This window comes from Chiroxiphia lanceolata, chromosome 2 (assembly GCF_009829145.1).
Source record: "Chiroxiphia lanceolata isolate bChiLan1 chromosome 2, bChiLan1.pri, whole genome shotgun sequence".
NCBI classification, from domain to species: domain Eukaryota; kingdom Metazoa; phylum Chordata; class Aves; order Passeriformes; family Pipridae; genus Chiroxiphia; species Chiroxiphia lanceolata.
Window position 1 is genome coordinate 36091897 of NC_045638.1, and position 18324 is coordinate 36110220.

General features: G+C 36.0%; 1 protein-coding gene across 2 annotated transcripts; it reads right to left on the reverse strand.

Annotated features, from left to right (window-relative positions):
- Window positions 1-386: 386 nt before the first annotated feature.
- Window positions 387-18035, reverse strand: TNFSF13B (TNF superfamily member 13b). Of its 2 annotated transcripts, none has more exons than XM_032679187.1 (7): window positions 17940-18035; window positions 12543-12955; window positions 12370-12460; window positions 4644-4700; window positions 4194-4306; window positions 3948-4098; window positions 387-2298 (listed from the first exon to the last, which is right to left on the reverse strand). In XM_032679187.1, exons 2-7 carry the CDS (start codon window positions 12867-12869, stop codon window positions 2186-2188), a joined length of 852 nt encoding a protein of 283 aa, XP_032535078.1. In that variant the 5' UTR covers window positions 12870-12955; window positions 17940-18035; the 3' UTR covers window positions 387-2185. The 2 variants fall into 2 exon arrangements, with proteins under 2 accessions (XP_032535078.1, XP_032535080.1); XM_032679189.1 differs by lacking the exon at window positions 17940-18035 and having other exon boundaries at window positions 387-2077; window positions 2218-2298; window positions 12543-13245.
- Between the last annotated feature and the right edge of the window lie 289 nt (window positions 18036-18324).

The window sequence follows — 18324 nt, forward strand, 5'->3', positions numbered from 1 at the left end:
AAGGAAGAAATATGGCCAGGGATTAAGTTAAGGTTAGCACACACAAACCCACTGAAACCACTGGGGAAGCTTATGCACTGCAATTTAAATTTGCAAGTTTAGCCACCAAGTCACTGTGAAAGCAACACTAACAACATGGTTTTTTCTATAATCAGACAACGCTAAAATCAACAAACTTCTGATTATGGATTCTGGGCATCATTAATATATGTCAGTAATAACAGTCAACTCGCTGCATGCTAATAGTTGTTCTACCCACATTCAGAGTCACGCAACCTTGGGTAAACTGAGGGTTTCTGTAGAGGACTTAAAATGCCTTTTTGGCAAACTTAGCACATCAAAATTTGATAATAATAGTAACAATGACAACAACAATAATAAGCAGAAGCTTCAGATCCACAACACATAAATAAATAAATTTGAAAAAGGAGGAGTTCAGGCATTTTGAAACTGTAGTTAAGCCTCATAAAAATCCCAGTGTAGTAATCCAATACACATATGCAATACATGAATGTCTTCCTGAAGCCCAGAGAAGTTGAATTAATTGTTGCATTAGTTTACCATGCTCTGTAATTCTTAGCTCCAAAACTCTTTTATTTATTGTCTATCACCCTGAGAACTCAATCAAATCATGGTTTATAAAAACAAAGAGACTGCAATATACAAAGCATCTTTTCTTTACTAAATAAACTTACATAACACAGTTCTCAAATCCTAAAAAAATTGTCAAGTGAAGTACAGTACAGGGGAGGTGTTATTATTTTCTCTATTCCAACAGCACTTTAATATTCTTTAAAGATCCGTGGAACAAGTACTCAATGTTTGTATTACACTAGCTACTAGAAGTCTTGCCCACACTATTACCACTGTATTATCTTGACCATGCAATATTTGGGGTAAAAAAAGACATAAATCCTATCTATTGAACAAAGGAGACAAAAGAAAAGAAAAAAGGATGTCTTGTTCAGTTTTTCTACAGGTCTGATTATTTTGGTGAAACAGCATTGAGCAATGTATTCAAAACTGCAGAAAAAGCCTATATTTAACCTAGGGTTAAATACAAATGTATTTTCTTAACTGCATGGCTGGTTCCAGGTCTATGGGACTTTATTTTTTACTAAGTTGCATAGAGGGGATCATAGCAAGGCGCAAGAGAAATAAAAGGAATATGTATGAAGTAATATTTCCATTGGATAAACTATTCAAAAGAAGATAAAATTTTATCTTCTATCTATTTAAATTTTATCTTTTATCTATGTTCAAATGTCCAAGACATATGTGTGTGTACATACGTTCATATATATACAAACACATCTATATAATGTATATATACACATCTATATATGACTGCAGAAATGATGAAGCCAGAAATCCAATTCCACCCACTGTAATGTGTCTAATTTCATTGCATTTCTTTTTGTTCCTGCCTTGTTTACATAGAATTGTACACATATTCCTTGACGCAAATGCTTTGAAGATTGAGCTGTTGAAGCATCTTACATGTCCTTTTTCCACTAAAATTAATTCTAATTAGTAAATACTAAAAGATTTTAGTAAATCTCTTGTTCACAGGGAAGAAGCAAGACAGTGGCTACTATTCTGTATATTTACATTATCCCATACATTTAGATTTTTTCTTTCCCCAAAATCTTTGTGTCAAAGAAAAAAGAAAAACAAAACCCAGAACCCACCTAACATCTTCATTTTGTGATAAGGAATCTACTGTACGATGTTTCTTTCCCATCCTTCATACTTCAAATATTTTATTGATGAAATAATGAAAATCTAATATGTATTTTAGTTTTCCTTTTCAATTATGGATAATAATTTGATAGTCTATGGTCCTGGTCATGCTGTTATTTATGTCAACTCCATCTTTTTTTTTTCTTATGGACAATACATTGTTTCAAAGCCAAAAACTCACTGCTTTACAGTTGTTATCTAGAGTTGCCCATTGTCTGAAATAAATTGGCTTTCTGGTAATCACATGGTGGTTATATCACAAGTTTGTCTGGTGTGTTTCCTGTTTTAGGTTCGCTTATAAAAGTGAAGAAAAGTTCTCAGAAGTTGGTGCTGGCTGGGGAGAGACTGAATTGGCAGCTTTATTACAACTCAGTATTTTTTATGACAAAGGCATAGGAAAAGAATAAATTTCCATTAAGCATAATAACAGAAATGAAGGGCTTCAGAGGAGTCTTACTGCACCAAAAAAAGTACCATCTCCATCCAAGGATATTTTGGCCCTTCTCCGTGGTATTGTAAGTTGAAGTTCATCTCCTTCTTCTAATTTTGCAATGCCTGGCAAAGGATTTGGAATATTTTTAAGTTAATATTTCAAATACATTATTTTCATAAATGGTATTCAAAAGTCATTATGTGTCATCTCGCAAATGTAAGCGTGGCTTGTTATATGTGATGAGTGGTTTTTTACCTTTAGGCACAAACTAAGAGTTTACAGCCTATCCAAAGCTGACACTTAACATCCTCTATGAAGCTGGACTTAATTTCCACTCTGCACTCAGCACAACACAGTTAATTTAAGCAAACGTTCCAGAAATTTATATCAGTGGTGTACCCAGATTCCTCATGTTATGGTGTTGTGTCAGGCAAGGTCAGCACCGAGTATTACTGGTCCTAGACCACTCCATTCCCACACTTCTGGAGGAGGTTTCATGAGCTTTACCAACCTAATGAAGTTACCAGACATCAGCTGATCCATTGCAACTGGAGAGCACAAAAGTCTGCTTACTGCCAGCTGCACATCAGCTGATATGATAACTGAAAGCATCTCCCCTTCAAGCTGCAGCCACTGATCTGAGAACACATTTAACATCTGCTGCAAGACATGCTCAACAGTACAAAAGATAGCAGTGAGAACTGTTTTTCCAGGTGAAAAAGGAACAGTAGGAATTTGGGAAGAAACAACCGTGAAGTGGCAGGATAGAGTAGAGATCCTAGTTAAGAAAGGGCAGAAGTAATACAAGGGTAAAATAAGAGCATAGATGAAACTGAAAGTGGTTATGATGCCAGAATGTACACATGAAGGGGCAGAAAATTAAAGGAAATGTTTGAAGAGCCTCAATTGCCAGGACAAAGTATTTATTTATTTGGAATTTATTTTTATTTGGAAAAAATTAGCTTTGTGCTGCATACCATTTGTTTAATGCCATTACCTGCCAACAGTCAACTCAGTGTCACCCACTTTTTCATAAAGCATTGAAAAAAAAAGATGTTGCTGGAAAATAATTGGAGACCCTCAAATCCACCATTAAGGTGGAAAGACAGATAAGAGCTGACAAATGAGGTTTTATAGGCCTTGACACTAATTCCTTAAATGCTACTGCAGGAATATATGTTAATATTGATCTTTGAGCCTGCTGGACTTGCGTTAAATATTTTAATTGGTCTTTTTTGTGATGTTTCTAATTTGTGAAGTCATAAAGAGCACCTTATAGGAATTAACAATTTTTCATCTAACCAAAGATTAAAAATGCAATAGCCATTATAAGGAGTAGAAATACTACAGTGAGGTATGCAAAGATTGGATGGCTAAAATTTCTATATGACATTTTAAAGCAGAACATAGCTCCTAAATATTTTATTGGGATAACTAAATGTGGAATTCAACTCCTAAGTGAAACTGAGTTCTTTAATAAGGACAGTATGTACTCCTCTTGTCTGCTTCAGGCATCTACCCTAAAGCACCAAAGTATCCAGTCACATTACAGAGTCCATGGAAAGAATGAAGCTGCTCAGATCACCAAGTTAGATACATACTCTCTGATTGCTGATACTTTATATAAAACTGTATTTTTTGAAAATATTCTGTAATTTTGCAGTTAACCAGATCCATGAATGCAGCCCCTGTTCTTCAATCACCCAACACTACAGATTCTATTTGATACAGCTTATTTGCAAACAAAGAAAAGGAAAATGTAGGTATTTACCAGCAGTATAGCAAGAATTATTTGGATAAGACTGTGGCATATTTTGGATGCAACGAAACAATGTCACCAAGCTGAGATCATCCCCAAACACGTGAGCCTTCTTCCTCTGTATTAGGTGTCCCATAGCAAATGTTGTATCCGTATATAAAACCTGCAGAAAGAAGAGGTAGACTTCAAACTTATTGTACGGAGGCATTAAAAAACCCTTGCAAAAGTCAGGTGCTGAAGTGAATTGAGCTTTCTCACCTGGCCATATATGAAAAAATAACCTGTTTCCTTGATCACTATTTTATTTCCTTGTTCTTCCAGAGCTGTTCCCCGTTTAAAGCTCAGAAGCCAAGGGACAATGCTTGAATCATCTAAAAGAAACAATAATTTTGGGTAATCAAAAAGAAAAGTTATCTCTTCATTTTCGCCTGCCAAAAATTAACAAAGCTGATTTCTAGTCAAGACTTCCAGTCTCACTAGCTGGATCGCCCCACTGAAAAGATGCTATTTGCAAGAGCTATCCAGATGCAGAGACCTACCAGATGCAGGGACCTCTTTGTTGTTTGTTTTTTGATTTGTTTGTTTGGTGGTGGTGGGATTTTTAAAATTATTTTTAAATAAACTGGCAAAACTCAGTTACTGCTTTGAAGCTGAACTTGTTGAAACAGTTAATCCAAGGAACAGTTAGCTACAAATTATGGAACATACCTTTCTGTTGGATATCACTTTTGCTGTCAGCGATCAGTTGCAAGCAGGCCTGTAGCACTGGAAAGTGAAAGCATTTAGAAATCCAAGAAACATATATCAGTAATAGAATAGCTTAAGCTTATGAAACTACATGAAAAAAATCTCTCAGTCTCACCACTTATTTTAAAACAAAATCTATTGGTTTTAATACAGATCTCACTCAAGTGTGCAAAACCAGAATTTCTATCACAACGCATACTAGGTAACTTTCAGGGATCGGGCAGCTAAGTGGGAGGCCTCAGACAGCAGCACAAGTTATACTTGCTTGTTTTAATATCTGGTCCTAATATAATTAGAAGATGTAGCAGTAAGTCAAATGAGCTAAAAATCATCAGATCAACTAGTCTTATTAATTTTCTAATCAAAAGCTCAAAAAAAGTCCCAACCCTTCCAGCTATGACAAGTAGCAGCTTTTCTAATGATGTTTACTGTATTATTTAAAGAAATTACTTTCCAGTTATAGTTGCTGTAAAATGTTAGTCATATATACTGGTCACGTGGTACTTTCATAATAAATTCTCAAAATCCATATATATGTACTTTCATTATATTTTCAGATATCTACACTCAATCAACCTATACTAAGACTGAGAGGGAAGACAGAGATATGACTCTTAGCAAATTAAGGCACACTTAACAAATAGCTTAGTATCTGTCAAAATATGTTGCTCAAAACTGTAGAGAAACTAGGAGTTTCAGAGAAAAGTACTGCGGAAAGTTAAAATACAGCGAAACAAAGTGAAACAAAGATCTTGTAAAAAATCTGCTAAGCATAAATGTCAGGGAATAGGATAAAAAGAAAAAAGAAGAGTAAGAATTGCTTAGAGCAAATTTTAATCAAAACATCTGGTTCATGTGCTACTTTGAAGTTTGGAAAATGGAGTAGCAACATTTACTACACTTGAAAAAAACCAAATGAATTTACTAAAAGTTGAGAGAAAAATTCTGCCATGGTTTGCTGAATCTCCATTTTGTTTACCTCTTTTCAGATAAGAAGGTTCTGGGTCAGATTTGGCCACACTTGCTATAATGGGAAATGTCAGGGATAAGTGGGATCCTGCATCTACTGTGTCTACTAAGTGTCCAGTAGGACAAACTTCTTGCTGCACAGTAGGTAGTGAGAATTTGGGTAGAAAACAGCCTCTCTCTGTAACTAAGTCTCCTTTTTAAGGGGTCCTGCTTGTAAACAGCAGAAGAGGGCTGGATGCTCACCAGCACTCAGCAGTGCCAGCTGGCAGCACACAGAGATTCAAGGGCACATCTGGGAATGCTTCGATGTCACAATGATCACACAACCTGCAAGCCCTACTTATGTTAATAGGAATGCTATCCTCCAAGCTTCTGTCTCCTACACTGAAATGTGTCCTTGAGTTCTATGAACAAACCAATGATGTGCTAAAATCTACAGTTTTGCAAACCAAGAATTTGAAGGCATCTGAATTACCTACTTTCTGGTAAGGAATAGAAAAACCAAGCCAACACAAAATTGAAAAAGGTATTATACTTCATTTTTCTATTGAACTTGGGAGCAAAAGAATTTTCCAGAAAAGAAGCTTCCAAATAAAATCAAAATGTCATTTTCTGCACACAGACAACACAGCACACCAGGCAATTCACTTTACAAAGTATTAATAAATACACTCTCCTTTGGAACAAAATTACTTCCTAGAGAATGAAATTTGCCCATTCCCTAGTATTTCAGCAAGCTAAATCAAAATTCTAATTCCTGCTTTTGAAAGAATTCACTAGTGTGGCCACTGGGTTTTCCACTAACTAAACAAGAGAGAATTTGTGATGATACACACTAACCAGCTGCTATCCAGCTGGATACCAATGAGTATTGTCTACCAGAAGTAAAAGTTCGGCTACTTTAGCAACTCTTGTTAAGCCTGCTGTGCAAACTTGATGGGCATTTTTGAAACTATCCTAATTCACAGTTTGCAACTCTGAATTTATATTTCAGCTGTTTGCAGCACTGAAATAGTAGTCAGCATGGCTGAGAACTTCTACACAGTAATTAAAATGGGCAAGATCAGTACAGTTTGAGATCATCTCCATCGTTTTAAAACACATACCAACTGCTTTATTCTACAGATATCAGATCTAGACATATTCTCTAAAAAAAATCTGTCTCTTTTTTCTTTAATATATGTGGATAGGAATAAGGCTCCACAGAATATAGTAAGCTTGTTTTTCATGGAGAAAAATGGATGCAACAGGGTCATTCATGACAATAAGGAAACAGAAACTAGCACAGTGGCCATTTTTTACCTAAAGCTACAAAGGATAAATAATATTTAAAAAAGTTCCTGAGATACTGAACAACAACATGCTTAAAAAATATGTTCAGAAGCCAAGACTGACACATAACTATTTCCAGTATATACAAGTACTTCACTTTGACCTCAGTGGAACTACATACATGCTTAAAATCAAGCAATTAATTAAAACTAATTCAGAGAAAACAACACTACTATTAAGGAAAGAATATGGATAGAATATTTTCTGGGTAAATTAACAGGGATTTTCAGTAAAAAATTAATCTTTTTAAGAAATGCTAGCAATTCTATTCCAACAACGACCCTAATCTCACCTTAAGTGCAATATGAAGAATATATGTATTACAAATACACATTGAATAGTTACTTTCAGTACTGAGCAGAACAACTCAAAAGCTCTATCTGAATGTCGTTCAGCCCTGTATATATCAAACCTGAGCAAAATCTTCATAGTTTAAAGGATTTTTGAATAATTAATAAAGAAAACAAAATACAGGATTTGTAAAATACATCTTGAAAGTGTGTAAAAATATCTAGACTGAGTGTCACCATGAGGTCTAACTGTATAAAAGGGTACCTAGAACTATAAAGCATGCCCCATCCTCTTGTGACTTTATATAATAGCTTTGCTTCAATGAACATTCTTTTTTTTCCTGATTTTAATTGCTCTGCAGGCTGCGGTTGGCAGAAGTACATTTCAGAGTCTGCCTTATTCCATGAACAGAACAGCCAATTCTGAAAAAGTTAGTAGGTCCAGATGCCTTTATAAACCACAGACAGCACATGAAAGGATGTGTTCTCTACTGGTTGAGCAATGTAGCCACAGTTTCAAAAAAGGTACTAGCTTTTGCAGCAGGACAGCTTTCTGCATATCTGCATGATTCAAGACCTTATATTGGTAAAATCAAATTTGTCCTTACATGCAAATTTTCTTGTTATTTAACTTGCATAATCATTTTAATATTTTGCAATCTCACTTAATGATCCATCCAAACAAAATTTCAAGTTTACTATTTGTGAGCTTATGCATGATATCTGAGGCCTGAGACATCTGTTTCAATTTTTGCTGAAATAAAACCCAGGAAAAACCCTGACCTTGAAAAAAACCCCCACTAAAACCCAGACCTGCTTATTTAGGTTCCTTCTTTGGTCTAGATCTATTCTCTGTAGACTTCCTAAAACACACATAAACACTAGATAATTTATTATAGAAGTGATAAGCATGTTCTTGAATCATTTGCAATTCTTCATTTCTCATCACAAGAGATCTTTTGGTTTTTGCTTATGCACTTTTATAAACTGGTATGCATGAACTCTATCCCAGTAGAAACCAGGAAAACTGGTTAATTTGTTGCTTTTTAACTGACAAGTTTTTATGTGGCATTAATCATGGACTCAGTCAGTCCCTGCATTAAAATGGCTGAATCGTGGTTGCAGGTAGGACTCAGATCTAACAAATAACTTTGAATTTTGACCTTAACAGAATTACCAGTAATATGTTACAGTCAGAAAAACAAGGAAATAGTTTACTAGGAATTAAGAATACTTTATGTAGACTTCTATTATACAGTGCAAAGCAGAATATTGTTTTTAAAAATTAGAGTCTATTTTATGTGTTTTTGATTGCACAGTCTTCTGCGTTATACACAGCACTGATTCATTCAGTCATTCATTCAGTGAAATTCTTCATGTAAAATGCAGGCATTGCATCAAGTAATTTTATACCCTTTTGCATAGAAGGGTCTACTTCCTTTTGAATTAGACTGTTGTCAGCAGAAACAAATAAGAATAACATATATTTTCAAGAAGTAGGCCTTTCGTGGTTTTTTTTTTTAAGAGAACTTTTATATTTCCTCTCTTCAAACAATAAAATAAGAAGTATTGTGAATATTTGGTAAGGGAATTTTATCTGTGGCATTTTTTTAGGCTAGTAACAAAAGGTTACGCCTCACTTCAAAGATCACTAAAGTCAAGTACTACTTGTATAAATTCTTGCAATCCCTCTGTTATAGATATCTAAAGCAACAACATACAGAGTCAAACCACTTCTAATCAACAAATGTACCAAATGTACAGCAGTTATATCAAGAACAATGGCAGAATTCTCACAACTTATACACCATGCTTGCAAGGCAATAGTTATTTCCCATGGTTACAACTGATACTGGAGTAGAATCCGGGAATCGGTAGTAAAAAAAAAAATAGAGCCAAGACACATGCCAGGTTAACCTGCCTCACTGCTTTGTGCAATTACACAGAATTGCTTCTCAGCTCTTTGCATCTACGCAATGAGACTGTTGAGATGGGCAGCCTCAATACACCAAAGTAAATGTAGTCCACAGGGGCTCCAATCTGATCACCTGCATTTGAGCTTACAGGAGACCTTATTCTCACCTCCCTAGGCCACAGGAATTGGAATCTCACGATAATGACCAGAATGAGGCACTGAGGGAGCGTGTAAATGAAACTTTACGTTCGTACACTGAAGTGGCTTAGGCAATGGAACCTGTATGTTTTTCCTGGACTCAAGTGCACATGCAGCTTAGAGGGAAACATACAAGCAAGGCAATCAGTAATTGTGAATAGGGTATAAAATTCAGGAGAGGTTTTGTTGTGCAATGATTTTCCTCTACAGGCAGAATTGACAAAGAAAAACAATAAAAAAGAAAAATTATATCTGTTTTTATGTGTCCTGATATTTGCCAGGGTTGGTTAAAAGGTCTATCTGCCTGCATATCAATAATATATACCTTTCAAAATCACCCATTAACTCCTACACATTGTATCAAGAACTCTGGTTCTGACTGCTAACTGTGCAGCCTTATTTGGAATTGATGCTTGAAACCCTTCTCTCTAACTTACTTGAGCTGGAAATTTTCTCAAGGCACAAAATGTGTAACTACGGATGGCTAATGGTTTCATGCATGAATACACACAAATACCTACCCTATAAAAACATGAAAGAACAAGATTGTGTTAGATCCACTTTCATTCAATTGTCATTTTAATGAAAATGCTAATTTATGACCGCTTTTATGCACACAACATCAAAAAGTAGAAAAAATTAAAATGGTAATTCCATATGTTCAAGAAGGGCTGTGCTGAGCCTAAAAAAATAGTGGGGTATCCATTCCTGGAATTTAATAATTAAAGTCTAGAAAGAAAACATAATTGAATCATAACTTTATTTATAAACAAAATAATAGTCCTGTATTTTACTTCTGCTCTCTGTTTAAGCACAAGAGAAGCAATTGTATATCAGCAATGTTTTCAAATATTATCTTTCTAAGGAATTGTTCTGTGTAAAAGTAAAATGATGGGTCGACAATTAATTATGGGACCAGACTCTACTTTGAGACCTCGTTGAAGCAAACAGAAATAGGACAAGAACAGGCATCTCACTCAACACCCTAATTTATGAGTGCCACACATCTGCAGGACAATTTCGAGGCTGCTGGGATTCCGGTACTCAGATATGGATGTCAAAAGATCAAAATGCAGGGCCAGTAGTTCTGTGTACATGACCAAGTAATAGACTGGATTCAGCACCATGAACAACACCATGTTCTCTTATTTAACTCGCTCTGCTAAGGCAAAATTTAACACTGACTAATAGGTTCATGGTCATCAGTGAAATCTGATCTGAGAAAATTTAACATCTTACTGAACTCTGACAAAGCTAAATTTGTTGTAATTAGAGCAGGCAGAAAGGTAACCCTAACAGATTACCTTTGATATAAATGCAAGATCTGCAATTTACTTTTTCTTTTTTATATACAAAAATATAAGGTTCATGTTAGAAAACAGTTTTGTAGTAGATCAAACTATGCAGCTTTTCCCTTTTAAACAGATGTTCATATTCTGTGCTTTCTATCATCCATCCAAAACAATTTTAAAGCCATCTTAAAAAAAAGCTTACAAAAATAAGTAGCTTAATTATAATTTTATGTGAATAAAGGTAAATAGGTATAATCAAAGGTGGCTACATGATGAAAAGAATCTTAAGTCTACTTAGAAGCACAGCTGAGGAGCCCCAAACCCTCTTCACCCACCTACACCCTCAAATAGCAATAAGAATAAAGGTGAAAGCTATTGTGAAGGAAACTGGATCACTTGCACAGTACTGACACTATAACATTCATTTTAAGAAAGATGTCTCTTTGTTTCTTATGATACTTGTAATTTAGATCACTTTTTTTTTTATTTGGGAGTTGCTAGGGTGGGGAGAACAGGGAAACACTGTGGTTCCCATGAAAGGAAGCAAGCTACAAGAAACACAATTTAAGCAATCATGTCCTCAGTCCAGTTTGCGAAATCTGTCTTAGCCAAGGCCCTGAACAAAAGATTACTAATGAAGTAGAATAAATCCCATATAAACCTGTGGGGTTTAGGTGATGTCCTAAATGAATGTTCTCTTTTGAGAATATTGGAAATAAGTAGAGTGATTATACCCTAGAACTTAAATTTCATTTAGTCTTTGCCTACAAATTACTCCATTTCAACGTCATCTCTTAATATCTTAAGATATTAGCTTTCATCAGTTAAAACAATAAAAAAGTATACATGATAGGAGTGAATTGTTTTAGCAACTCAGGAATATTTTTCGGTACTCAGTGCAGTTAGAGTATGTGTGCAGACTGTTACAATAAAATTCTGCATTTCATCCTATAAGGCATCATTGTGTTTGGAAAAATAAAGAAATGTAGACATTTTATCCCTAAAGGAAACAAATACATCCCATTAATATATCAACATTATAATACACATCAGAGGTATTTTATTGAGCACAGTCTTCAGTGTTCTCTGCAGAAACTTTTATAAAGGCCATGAGAGAAAAAAAATCTTACTGAATAGGCATTCTTTTATTCATTTTTTCTAATTATATTCATAGGTTGTTTTAATGAAGAAATAATGCTAAACTTCTGAATTCCTTGTAGTCTGTCTCTTTTGCCAGGTACAAGCCAATCTTTCTCTTTGAAAGCTCCTACTTCCCTAAATTTCTCATTACTTCTCTCTTTTAGGATGAGCATGTTTCCCAGAAAAGTGAGTTGGCACTTTTAATAATAGATTTCCCTCCCTACTATTGATCAGAGAGAAGTGAACAATTGAAATGCAGATAGCACGAATACCAGTACCTTAAACAGTATGTCCCAAATCATTGCAGAGGGGTTAGACTAGATGGCCTTTAAAGGTCCGTTCCAACTCAAAACATTCTGTTATTCTATATGGTAACCACTAAAAGAACATGCCTATTGTTAAATCCATTCATTCAGCAATAATTTTGAAAGTCAGAATGGGCTCTGGGAGCATGGATACTGACAGGAGAAGACATGAATCAAGCACTGCTGCTTTTCTCAAAACGGTATCCAACTGTGGCATCCCAACCCATTCCACCAGATGCTATTTACCTTTTTCTTCTGTGTGGACAACAGACCGTCTGCCCCTGTTTCTACTCCCATTCCAGATTTCCTTTTGGAAGCTATCCGGAAGCCTGTTCTCCTAACAAGGAGAAGCAACAGTCAGTGAAACAGCCCCACATTTATTCATCCCCTGCAAGCTAGAAACCACCCCTCCAGCTTACCTGCCTGGTGCCAGCTGCAGACACTTGCAGGAAGGAAGAAACAGGGGTACCTGCTTTATTTTCCTCAGGGGACACGGGTGGCTGGTCTAGTGGAGACCTTGCCTGGAGCCTGTAGATCAGCTCACTGCGCAGAGCTTCTAGTTCTGTTTTCAGGGTGATAACATGGTAAAGAGATACTGCTGCAAGACAAGAGGACAGGAGCATTGCGAGCCACAGGAATGTGACAGAAAAGAGTCCCGTGCTGCCTGAAACAGCACCAGGGGGGGCAGAAGGAGAGGAGGCGGTATCCTTCTGTTGGATGACGTGCACATAGTCCACGGATTTCATCGCTGCTTTTTCCTTACTAAAGCCAGAGGGAGAGTTCAGCTGTCCCCTTCCGAGGTGCAATCCATGTTACCAGTTGCTCTCTGAAACTAAGGGCATCCAGAATAAGTGAACAAAACGCCCAGATCATTTCCTGTCATATGAAGCTGTCGATAGCACCATTAAACTTAATGTACAGAGTGAACATCTAAGATTCAGTCTTCAATTTGTTTTCATCTCTCTGTGCTGCATTTTGGAAAGGAATACTTTCTCATGAATCTACCTTCCTCCTTTCACTTTCAATTATTTATTTATGTGGCAGCTTGCTATAACCATTTCCCATAATCTTTAAATTTAGGCACAGCCAGTACCACTGGTAATTTTAGAGCCTTATCTAGAAATGCAGAAAGTATATAAAGTTTCCTGGCAATGTATCATCTAGTGCTACTTAAAAGGCATACATGTATGACAGGCATGTGCCTCTGTGTGCATGAAGATGTACTGTATATATACATTATATCACATATATTAACATATATATATTCATATCTAAAGTGCCAATATGCCTACAGAGGAGAAAAATTATTAAAAAAAATTTTTTTGTGGTTTCCAAAACACAATAGTGAAAAATATTCCCAGGTATGAGTCATCAATTACTGGTCTCTCAACTGTATGTAGCTGCAGATTCTGCAGTTCAGTTCATCTAACTAACTTGAAAAGGGATAATATTTTATTAAACTTATCTAATAAATACAGTTTCTCTACAGAATTCAAGGACCTGGATTAATGCAAAAGGGGACACAGAGAAGCAGGGAGAGGAAATTTGGCAGGAGGGAACCAGAAGAGGTGAAAAAGAGATGATGGAAAAGAATAAGGGATGGGAAATAAGAATGGAGGGAAAGAGCAGAGAGGTATAGAAAAAATGATACTTATAAAATTTAAAAATGAAACACAGACTAAAACTTTAAACATTTTTCAGATGAATCCTGAATGTCTGGTCTAAGTTCATAGGTTTAAGATTTTGCAAGCCCTTTCCTCTTAAAACCCTGCATTAGGAATTCCTTTCTTTTCTGCAGCAGCAAGGGTACCTAAATATCCCAAACATGTTTATATGCTTTATGTATTTTCTTCTCACACAAAATTCAACTTTCACCCCTTTGTTAAAAGTTCCAATGGTCCAAGACAGAAAAAAAAGATAAAACAGCATCACAGGGCTAAAATCAACAGGTCAACCTGTTACCAAATGAGTAAAGTTTATCTATGCAAAAGAGAGAACTTCTACAGGTCAGTCCAAACACTCTGTAGTGAATCCTGATGGCAACACCTACCAGAGTAGTTCAGATCAAGTTAATTTTGTTGGGAAGGAGAAGGAAGAAGGAACAACAATACAGAAACAACTTCTGTAGCCTCTCCCATTTCTGTTTCTTAAGGCTATGAGAAATTTAGGATGATTATAAGCTTTATCATTTTCCATTGTGATGCAGGGCACTCTTTTCCTTATTTTGCCACCTATAGCAACCATGCTTATCCTGCACAGATGAGTAAATCTGTTCCTAAATGCAGAGGAAAAAAATACACAATGTATCTTAGTCTCCTCTTAGAAACCATCTACATACTGTGACAAAGTATAAAGAAATCAGTGTAGGCTGGAATAAGCAGAATACCATACCATTCAGTGCCTATTTTCAAGGCTAAGTTAAGGTGTAAATGGGCTGCATTTTGAAAGAAATTTAAGATGAACTAACACAGTTGTTTTTTAACAGATTAAGCAATTATTAGAAGAAAGCAGACATGCCTTGAAGCATCCCTAGACATCAGAACATTACCAGCCTAGTATTGACTGCTCCAAAAATAAAAAAAAAAAAAAATATGGCAGTTGGAAAAGATGTGTTATTTTAGAAAATGAAACTGAGAGAATGAAAGTTATAACTAGCAATTCAGGAATACTGAGAAACAAGTGGCCAGTGAGGTCTCTGCAGTCATTAATATATCAGAAAATAACAGACAGATATATAAATAGCAGCACTCTAGTCACTTCTAGAGAAAATAGGCTGTTCCCAGCCTCCACACCTTCTTTAAATGGGGTCATTATTTGGGCTGACAAAATAATTGTGGTGACACAGAGGACTTCTGTAAAACATCTGGCTTCATCTTGCTTATCATTCTGATCAACGAGAATTTCAAAGGGGAGATGAGGAAAATCACAATAGCCCACACATGGCAAATTGTTAAATTCGGTAGATATTGTAGTTGAGCATCAAAGGGATCACTCTGTTGGCAACCTTGTATTGTTCTGTAGATTCATAAGCAGTTATGTGTTTTGAAAGAAAACTAACTTCTGACAACTTCTGTGACAACAAAATCATAGTGGAACAATAAATAACGGCAGTAAGGGATCAATAATGAAAAACAACATGAACTGCCTAGAAATAAACTAAGTTGAACAGCTTCTGTTTTAATATACTCAAATGAAGCTTCAGTTAGTTGTAGATGCTAATTGCATTAAAGTAAATCACAAAAACGACTTAAAAAAAACCCAACAAAAAACCAAACCCTAAACCAAACAAAACCCTCATGCTAGTTGCAGAGCCTAGAAGAATCCGTGCTCAATGCTTGCCACTATGTTTTGTCATAACGTAGTCTCCTTTTGATTCCTCTTGTTGGCAGAGCTGCAAAGTAGTCCTTAGCCTGCTTAAACCAAGTGAGTAAGATTACTATATGTGCCATTTTTGCTGTGTTTTAAATTAAGATATGACTTAGAGGACTAAGGAGTGCTCAGATTAGCCTCCCATTAGGAGACATGGGAGGGTGTTGACTTCAGCTGAACACAAACTCTCAGTGGAATATCCTTATTCTGGGGCAAAAAAAAGAGGCAGCATCATGCTTTTATACTGACAAAACTACTTACATATAGCTAAGACTGAAAACACTGAACAGTGAAAAGGGTTCACAACAAAAAACCCAAATGAATATAGGAGGCCTGAAGAACTCATAATGGAAAGGGCATTCAGTGTGTGGTTAGCAGCCTGCTTCTACTGGCCAGCTTTCCTGAAAATCTTTTTGCAGAAGTTTGTACCATATTAACAGTTTTTGACTCAAGACACACATGCATGCAGAAAAACCTTAGGGCATGCCTCAAGACCAGTTCAAAGCAGTATTTTCCAAACTATTTCTAAAAAAGAAAATGTCACTGCATTAAACTGGAGAAACCCATCTATCTCTGCAAGCAAATAAGAATAAACCCTTACAATAAAAATATTCTGAAAATATGGTCCTATTTTGGATGCACAGTACATGATCCATGGACACATAGTGAATCCAACCACAGTGCCTCCTTAACTGAAAGGATGAGCTATGTTGAACACTTAGGCTGACTGACTAAGAGACCTCATTAATTTAGTCAAGGAAAACTATTAAGAAATGTCTTGGCTACTCTAAGAGTTCTACTTAATCAAGTCTTTTACTTTTGAGAAAAAGAGCAAACTTTTAGGTAAAACTCAAAATAATAAATAAATAAAAAAGAAAACCCAACACATTGCCACTGAAGAGTCTAACAGGTGAGAATATTTCACTACAACCCAAGGAAATTAAGGCTGGTTAAACTTTCCAAGATATTACAGCAGAAAAACACCTTTTAACTTTATGGAAGCAATTATTTTTTTCATTCTGTTATGCAGAGTATCAAATGAAATGATCAAGATGGGTCCTGGTAACCTACAAATTTATAAAAGATCAGCACTACATCTGTAGGGAACCAAGGCAGAGATAGCAACCAATCACACAGGAAATTTGTGGTTGAACCACAAACTGAATTATTGATTTCCTGAAATGCAGCAACGTACTTTAATCACAAAAGCATCTTTGTTGTGAGAGAGGAAAATCCCATGATGAAGTTTAATGTACAAAAGAGAAGCAGATGATATTAATATGAGGGCTTGAGTAAAAACCCAATTTACTGAAGAAAGATGAAAGTTTACTTAAAAAAAAATTTTCTTATTTTAAAAAGGAGGTTGTGCAGATGCTGCAACCCAGAGATCCAGGCAAATGTCAAAGGCTACACTAAAAGTACGCCTCCAGTGGGAAGGGTCCAGCCTCATATACTTCTGAAGTAGCCACAAAATGGTCCCTGCAGTAATTACAATAAAAAGACCACAACAGCTTGCCTTGCTACACAAGACAGTGCAGAACAGATAGAGGAGCAAAGAATAAGCAAGGGTTCCATCTGAAGCACATTTAGGTTCAAGTCCTTTCTGAAGATGGACAAAATAGGAGGACTGTTTTGGGGGAGATCAGAATAAATGATGTATTACAGTTTTCTGCTATTACAGAGATCTCTATTAAGAACATTCATAGATATCCCTCCGACACAGTACACATTCCCTTCAAGGACACTTAATTAGTGCTTTCATTCTTTCATTAACTACAATTTACACTGTAGTAAATCCAGGCAAGTTCTGCCTCACATATGGATCCAAAAAGCACTCTATTTTTGGATACTCCACTCCTGTGGCTGTGTATCTTACATCCTATTATTTTAACTTCCAGGAAGCTGTTGAATACCTTGCAAGTAAAGTATGTTTTATACAAACAGTTAAAGCCTTATTTGATAAATTACTTTGTTAAAAGGAAAAAAAAATGCTCTGAGATTTTTCTGAAGCAAAAAGTGTATTTTTTTCCTCTTTGCCTCACAATTTCAAAATTGCCAAAGACAACACAATTTTCTCTGCACATTTTAGATATGCCAGCCTTGACTTATTCCTTGCAAGATCTTATTTCTCTAGGCATCTAGAAAATTTGGGTCCAAATCTGGCATGCATACTACACATAGTAAACTTACAGCTGATTTGCAGTCATTGTCACTTTTCACATGGTTACTACAGTGTTTTCAAAGAGAACAGGAAATGACACAGGAAGGAAAAGCAATTATTATAGGTGTCTTTCAAAGTATGCAGAAGAGCCAACAAGACATAGAAATTTTAAAACCATATAAAATATAAAAAGAAAACACATGATTTATATACTACAGCAGCTTAATAACAGCCTCCTTCCCTTCCACCCCTCCAACCCCGTGATGTTATAGCAATTCCTTCTTACTGCTCAGGGAAAAACGAGCTCTGTCATACAGCTGTAGCTCACTTCTCTTACAGTCTCACTGGCTTTGCTATCCAGCAGCACCGAGTACTGCATTTCTCCACCTCTTTGACACTATGCAACTTCACCGATTTTGCACAGATGGGCTACAAATGCATTTGTATGGTAACAAAATAAACACAGGCCTTTCACGTGGGAGTGGCCACTCTGCTGCTGCTACAGTCTGGAGATCTTCAATAGAGGGAACAGGACAAGGATCCAAGTATTTTCAAATTATAACATTATTTCTTCATAGCTATATCTGATTGCTATGCTGTTCCTGAGTCCTAAAGGACAGAAAGGAAAGGGGTTTCTGTCTGACCTTTCCCTTTGAATTTTTGTACATAAT

Excerpts from the sequence above, each read along its gene's own strand:
- TNFSF13B (XM_032679187.1), bottom strand. The coding sequence starts at position 12,869 with ATGAAATCCGTGGACTATGTGCACGTCATCCAACAGAAGGATACCGCC. Across the intron at positions 12,461-12,542 it reads CTGCAGCTGGCACCAGGCAG|GAGAACAGGCTTCCGGATAG; the intron begins GTAAGCTGGAGG and ends TCTCCTTGTTAG. Across the intron at positions 4,307-4,643 it reads AAGTGATATCCAACAGAAAG|ATGATTCAAGCATTGTCCCT; the intron begins GTATGTTCCATA and ends TGTTTCTTTTAG.